Consider the following 7500-nt stretch of genomic DNA (forward strand, 5'->3'; position numbering starts at 1 on the left):
AGAGGATGAAGAACATAATCGAATGATCTATAGCTGAAGAAATGAAGTATATGCCGGCCGTGAAAGAGGCACGATATATGTAGAGACATGATGATTCGCAGTGTCTACACTAAAGGTGTACTGATATCTACATGGTCGTCTAGAATATGGTGTTAGGATCCTGAGATCATACGGCATGGACAGAGTGCAGAAGAACTATGGGATGATACCGCAGCAGAAACAGTAAAGCATCAGGGAGCCATCAGTGTCCTGGTGGTGTAATACAGAGATCATTAGGGTGATGGTGATGGCCTTGACCCTGAACCTGCTGGAACCCTAACACACACACACACACACACACACAAATGTTCTAACACACATATTCAAATTTTTTTAATAATGTATTTTTAAGACAAATCCGTAACACATACATTAATAGAATATGCAGAAATCTATTGTAAATATAATTTATTCATGTATTTAAGTAGTTTTTTGTGTCTGTACTTTACTGAGGTTTTTCCATGTGGGGAGATTTTTACTGTAACTTCACTACATTTTACATTTTCTACATTAATATCTTCCTTTCTACTCAAATACTTCTACTACCGGTACGTCATCTGGTCCAACCGACTTTCCACTCTTCATCCTCTTAATCGCTGCTCTCACTTCCTCCTTACTGATCCTATCTACATCCTGCTTCACATCTCCACACCATCCAACCTTCTCTCTCTCTGATTTTCCTCCTTCATCAGCTGTTTAAAATACTCCCTCCATCTTCTCAACACACTCTCCTCACTAGTCAACACATTTCCCTCTTCATCCTTTATTGCTCTAACTTGCAGCACATCCTTCCCAGCTCGGTTCCTCTGCCTGGACAATCGCTACAAATCCTTTTCTCCTTCCTCAGTGTCCAACTTCTCCTACAGCTCCTCATATGCCTTTTCCTTGGCCTTGGCTCTTTCTCCTTCTGCTCTCCTGCACTTCTTCATTCCACTACATCTTTTTGTCTTCCTTTCTATTTCCAGATGTTACACCAAGTACATTTCTATCTGTCTCCCTCATCACTCCTGCAGAAGTTCCACAATCATCCAGCACCTCTTCACCACCACCGAGCTCCTGTCTGACCTCTTCCCTGAATCTCACACTACAGTCTTCCTTCATCACTTTCCACCATCTTATTCTTCTTTCAGTCCTCACTCTCCTCCTCTTCGTCTTCACCTCCAAAACTTTCAAAAAGTGGGAGAATATGAAGTTCCAGCAAAATGGTCCATTAGTAAATAAGTGTATTTACTAATGGACCATTTTGCTGGAACTTCATATTCTCCCACTTTATTAAATGTATTCATAAAAACACCTGAAGTCAATATTTTATAAAGTTATAATCTTTTTTGTATCAATAATCAGAGCTGCACAAGAAGTTTTTATTAACACACCCGCACTTTACTTCCGGTATCCCCGATGACGTAGAGGGTCACCCTGATATCTATTACGCTGCTTGTTTCCGATAAATTACTCTTAACTTTGCAGTTAAAAAAAACCCACAATTTCTATGGAAGTATTTTTCCAATATTAATCACTAATATATATAAATATAAACATACTTCTTAAACATTTATCTATTGTGTCGAATTAGAAAGTCCAGGGGGCACGAACACATTTGCACGCATGCGTATCGGTGTGTTCGTGCTAGTGCGCATGCGCGATCGGGAAACCGGAAGAGTTCCATGTAAGAGTTTGAGCGAGTGAGTGAGTCTCACGATCGTGTGTGTGTGAGGGAGAAAGAGAGAGAGGGGGAGTGAGAGAGAGAGAGAGAGAGAGAGAGTGTGTGTGTGTGTGTGTGTGTGTGTGTGTGTGTGTAACGTGGCAGACTTGGACATGGAGTTTGCTGCCCTCGTGGCCGTTTCACTGATTATTGGAGCGCTGATTATTTTAGTAGCTTTAGCAGTTAGCAAACAAAAAACAAAACAAAGTGAAGAAGAGGAGCAGAACTACAAAACAGCTGGTGAGTGTGTGTGTGTGTGTGTGTGTGTGTGTGTGTGTGTGTGTGTGTGTGTGTGTGTGTGTGTGTGTGTGTGTGTGTGTGTGTGTGTGTGTGTGTGTGTTCTCATGTTTCAGTGTAACTCAGTCATGCCTACAGTCCTGCAGATCCTCACTCACTTCTTTAATTATGATTGGAAGCAGGAAACCACGTCACCCAGAAAGTATGACCTTAATAATATAATAAATAAGAGATGAGTTTGATTCTGTGCAGTGTGTAATTTATAACAGCACAGGGCATGTCTGAGATCAGCAGGATTGCAGGCTCTTACACCAGCTTTATCTTCTGTCAGAATTATATTTATAATTAATACATGGAAGTTTGGATGGTGTGGGGATGTGAAGCAGGAAGTGGATAGGAGATGTTTAGGAGAGATGCAGTGAAGTTTTTAAGCAGGTTGTTTAAGAAGATTCTGGAAGGTGAGAAGATGCTTGAGGAATGGAGAAGGAGTGTGCTGGTACTGATCTTTAAGCATAAGGGAGATGTGCAGACCTGCAGTAACTACAGGGGAATAAAGTTAATCAGTCACACCATGAAGTTATGGGAAAGAGTAGTGGAAGCCAGGCTGAGAGAAGAGGTGACCATCTGTGAGCAACAGTATGGTTTCATGCCGAGGAAGAGCACCACAGATGCCTTATTTGCTTTGAGGATGTTGATGGAGAAGTATAGAGAAGGACAGAAGGAGCTGCATTGTGTATTTGTGGATTTAGTGAAAGTGTACGACAGGGTGGAGAGAGAGGAGTTGTGGTATTGTATGAGGAAGTCTGGTGTGTCAGAGAAGTATGTGAGGGTGGTGCAGGACATGTATGAGGACAGTGTGACAGCAGTGAAGTGTGCAGTGGGAACAACAGACTGGTTCAAGGTGGAAGTGGAACTGCATCAAGGATCGGCTCTGAGCCCTTTCCTGTTTGCAGTGGTGATGGACAGGTTGAAGGACGAGGTCAGACAGGAGTCTCCCTGGACTATGATGTTTGTGGATGATATTGTGATTTGTGGTGAGAGTAGAGAGCAGGTTGAGAAGAGCCTGGAGAGGTGGAGGTACATGCTGGAGAGAAGAGGAATGAAAGTCAGTAGGAGTAAGACAGAGTACATGTGTGTGAATGAGAGGGAGGGCAGTGGAGTGATGCGGTTGCAGGGAGAAGAGGTGGAGAAGGTGGAGGAGTTCAGGTACCTGGGGTCAACAGTGCAGAGTAACGGAGAGTGTGTTAGAGAAGTGAAGAAAAGAGTGCAGGCAGGGTGGAGTGGGTGGAGAAGAGTGATAGCAGGAGTGATTTGTGATAGAAGAGTATCTGTGAGAGTGAAAGGGAAAGTTTATAGGACTGTAGTGAGACCTGAGATGTTGTATGGATTAGAGACAGTGGCATTGAGCAAAAGACAGGAGGTGGAGCTGGAGGTAGCAGAGCTGAAGATGTTGAGATGTTTATTGGGAGTAATGATGATGGACAGGATTAGAAATGAGTTTATTAGAGGGACAGCGCATGTAGGACGTTTTGGAGACAAGGTGAGGGAGGTGAGATTGAGATTATTGATATATTTGTTTAGCTGTTTATGTTCTCTAAAAACACAGCTTCACACCGGTTAGGCACATCTGTGTAATGCCTGAGTGAATATCACTGATAATCTCTTAATCATTGTGACGTCTAGACGTCTGGGTCAGAGCGTCTCCAAAACTGCAGCTCTTGTGGGATGTTTCTGGTCTGCAGTGGTCAGAATTTATTAAAAATGCTTTAAGGAAGGAACAGTGGTGAAGCAGCGACAGGGTGGCTGGTCCGTGTGGTCCGATCCAACAGACGAGATCCTGTAGCTCAAACTGCTGAAGAAGTTCAAGCTGTTAATGTTCAGTAGGTCAGAACTGTTTTAGTAGCAAAAGAGGACCAACACAATAGTAGGGAGGTGCTCATAATGTTATGGCTGATCAGATGAGATCCAGATTTTTTTTGTTTGTTTGTTTAACTTGTTTTGTATTTTTTATGAAATTTCAAGAGAGCACGGTGAAGGCATCTGCTGCTAAGAAGCAGAAAGTTCAGCAGCGTCCTCGGAAGGAGAAACCTCAGCAACACACGTTCTCCCACGTTCTCCTTGCCTCCTCGCTGAAGGTACACAGCTGGATCTGCTGATTCTGAGGCACACTGGGGTCACACTCAGAGTTCTGTCTGTTCACTGTCTCTGCACATTACCTCATCAGTGTGTGTGTGTGTGTGTGTGTGTGTGTGTGTGTGTGTGTGTGTGTGTGATTAGAGTCACAGTGGTGCAGTGACGTGTCTGGACTTCAGCAGTAATTGTAAATACCTGGCCTCCTGCGCTGATGATCGAACCATCCGCATCTGGAGCACTAAAGACTTTCTGCTGAGAGATCATAAATGTCTGAGGGTCAACGTGGAGTATGACCATGCCACACTCGTCCGCTTCAGCCCTGACTCCCGGTCAGACACACACACACACACACACACACACACACACACACACACACACACACACTTCAGAATTACTGTTACAGCTATAACACACTTATTACACAGTTAATACAGACCTCGTGTGCTGATCTCTGATAACGAGGATGATGTTCCTGCAGAGCCTTCATCACGTGGCTGGCGACCGGAGAGACGATTCGTATCTTTAAGATGACCAAGAAGGACGACGGGACGTTCATCTATAACGCAGCTCCCGAGGATTTCCCCCAAAAACACAAAGGCGTCGTCATCAACATGGCCATTGCAGAAACAGGTTCATTCTACACCTCTGTTACTGAGACTTTACTGCAGTTACTCTCTCTCTCTCTCTCTCTCTCGCTCTCTCACACACACACACACACACACACACACACACACACACACACACACACACACACACACACACACACACACACACACACACACAGCACAGTGTTCACCTGCTCTATAATGATGTATAAAGTAGTGTGTAATAATATGATGAAGGTGATGAGACTCCGCCTCTGTTTCCTGTGTGGAAGGGAAGTTCATAATGACGGCGTCAGTGGACACCAACATCATCATCTGGGATCTGAAAGGAGAAGTTTTAGCTTCTATCAACACCAACCAGATGACCAACTCACACGCTGCTATTTCTCCATGTGGCAGGTCAGAACACACACACACATACACACACACACACACCATATACACTATACACACACAAATACAGTATATACACACACATACACACACACACACACCATATACACTATACACACACAAATACAGTATATACACACACATACACTACATTCACACACTATTTGCACAGTACAGACACATTACAAACAATAGGTATATTACACACACACACACACACACACACACAATTTATTCTTTTTCTGTGCATTATTTGTAATCATTTTGTAATAATTATGACTATAATGTTTTATAATATAGTGTGTGCATATGTGTGTTTGTGTGTTTGTAGGTTCGTGGCAGCGTGTGGCTTCACCCCAGATGTGAAGGTTTGGGAAGTGTGTTTTGCAAAAACAGGGGAGTTTAAAGAAGTGATTCGAGCGTTCGATCTGAAAGGTCATTCAGCTGGAGTGTACTGCTTCGATTTCTCTAACGACGCCCGCAGGTCGGTCTCTCTCTCTCTCTCTCTCTCTCTCACACACACACTCACTCACACACACACACACACACACACACACACACACACACACACACACACAGTATAAGTGTAAAACATTGATTCTCTCTGTGTGTGTGTGTGTGTGTGGGCGTCGGTACACAGGATGGTGACTGTGTCTAAAGACGGCACGTGGAAGCTCTGGGATACGGATGTGGAGTATAAGAAGCAGCAGGATCCGTACCTGCTCCGGACTGTACCATGTAAGGTATCAGAGGGGAGTCGTATCGCTCTGTCTCCAGATGCCCGTGCGGTCGCCGTGTCTAACGGCCAAGACATTTACATGTACAACACGAGCTCTGGTGAACTGGAGGAGGAATTCCACAGCGTCCACAGCGAGGACATCACTGACCTCAAATTCGACATTAACAACCGTTTCCTGGTGAGCAGCGGCGACCGCGCCATCCGGGTTTTCCACAACGTGACGGGTTACCGCGCCGCCATCGCCGACATGCAGACCCTGCTGAAGAAGAGCACCAACGCCGGCGTCAAGCAGCGACTACAGCAGCAGATCACCGACGCCCAGGCCGCGCTGGACGCCATCACCAACATGCAGTCCACCAACACGCAGACCACCTGATCGCCGTGTTCAGGCCGTGTTCCAGTGGGTGTTCAGGGCGTGTTTAGGGCGTGTTCCAGTGGGTGTGACATCAAGCTTTTAATCCAATAAAACCCAGAGTTTATAGCATGGGCTCGGTTTTATAGTTTGTTATTGGTGAAAATAAAACAGAATAAAATGTGATTTACTTCACAAATTAAATATTTTAAAACAAAATCAATACAATTTTACTGCAATATACTGTTTATTATTTCCATTATTCACTGCTCACACTCGCGTTTATCACTGACAGATTCATATTTCTAAACCTGGACCATCTTATTCCCATACACACCTCATTTCCAGCAGTTTTTATTCTCGTCTTAGCTGAAATGAACAGATGATCGGATGAATGGACACATTAATGAATGCATAGATAAGTGAAGAGATACATGAACAGACAAATAATAAGGGACTTGTACAAATCAACAGATGAATAGATAAATAGAAAGATGAATAGAGGTAAAGATAATTGGACATGGACAGGTGAATAGATAAATAAATGGGCATTTAAATAAAAGATTGGACTGATAAATGAATAGACAAATACAAATGGATGGATGAACGACAAGACAGATGAATGAGTAGATGAATAAATGGATGATTAGATAAATGAATAAATGGATGATTAGATAAATGAATGGATGAATAGATGATTAGATAAATGTATGGATGGATGATTAGATAAATGGACAGATGAATGAATGGATGGATGAATTGACACTGGGCTCTGAGATGCAGAAAAGAGAAGTGCATGAATAAAGCGGTGAGATCTCGTGATTTCTCGCGATACTTTGTGAATCTGACGCCGGACGCGACGCGATTGCGGCTAACAGGGAAGCTAACTAGTTCCTTCAGACTTGTTGAGAAAGCCGTCGTTAAACATGTCGGGACGCTCAGTCCGCGCGGAGACACGGAGCCGGGCTAAAGATGACATTAAGAAGGTGATGGCGGCGATCGAGAGAGTCCGGAGATGGTGAGTAGCGACAGGAGAAGATTTCTGAGAGAAAATATCAACTGAAGAGAAAGTTCTGAGTCGGGGAAGGGGGCGGGGCTTAACAAGTGGATAGGAGTTGATTGACGTTAGAGTTGACCAATAGGGATGGACTTGGAAGCCTTTCAGCGAAGGCAGGTGTCATGGTAATGATGGGCGGTGCTTTAGCTCTGATTTGAATATATTTGCATAAAAGCAGCGAAGAATGTTTTTTATTTTATTTCTGTAATTAAAGATGATACTAGTATCAGTGACCGAATGGTT

General features: G+C 43.7%; 1 protein-coding gene and 1 long non-coding RNA gene across 2 annotated transcripts in view; both read left to right on the forward strand.

The window, feature by feature from the left end:
- The first annotated feature begins 1678 nt into the window (after positions 1 to 1678).
- On the forward strand, positions 1679 to 6332 carry tbl2 (transducin beta like 2). The gene is made up of 7 exons (XM_083567831.1): positions 1679 to 1981; positions 4001 to 4113; positions 4256 to 4440; positions 4590 to 4741; positions 4989 to 5115; positions 5441 to 5593; positions 5750 to 6332. Exons 1-7 carry the CDS (start codon positions 1855 to 1857, stop codon positions 6222 to 6224), a joined length of 1332 nt encoding a protein of 443 aa, XP_083423957.1. The 5' UTR covers positions 1679 to 1854; the 3' UTR covers positions 6225 to 6332.
- An 892-nt stretch (positions 6333 to 7224) lies between these two features.
- LOC310740641 overlaps positions 7225 to 7500 on the forward strand; it is a 1373-nt gene continuing 1097 nt past the window's right edge. Inside the window, exon 1 of the long non-coding RNA XR_014537698.1 lies at positions 7225 to 7500. This exon is cut by the window's right edge and continues 288 nt beyond it. This is a non-coding gene — a long non-coding RNA (uncharacterized lncRNA).

This window comes from Silurus aristotelis (genome assembly GCF_946808225.1).
Source record: "Silurus aristotelis genome assembly, chromosome: 18".
NCBI classification, from domain to species: Eukaryota; Metazoa; Chordata; class Actinopteri; order Siluriformes; family Siluridae; genus Silurus; species Silurus aristotelis.

Coding starts and splice junctions, on each gene's coding strand:
- tbl2 (XM_083567831.1), top strand. CDS start 1,855: ATGGAGTTTGCTGCCCTCGTGGCCGTTTCACTGATTATTGGAGCGCTG. Junction 4,742..4,988: donor CATGGCCATTGCAGAAACAG/GTTCATTCTACA, acceptor CCTGTGTGGAAG/GGAAGTTCATAATGACGGCG. Junction 5,594..5,749: donor TTCTCTAACGACGCCCGCAG/GTCGGTCTCTCT, acceptor GTCGGTACACAG/GATGGTGACTGTGTCTAAAG.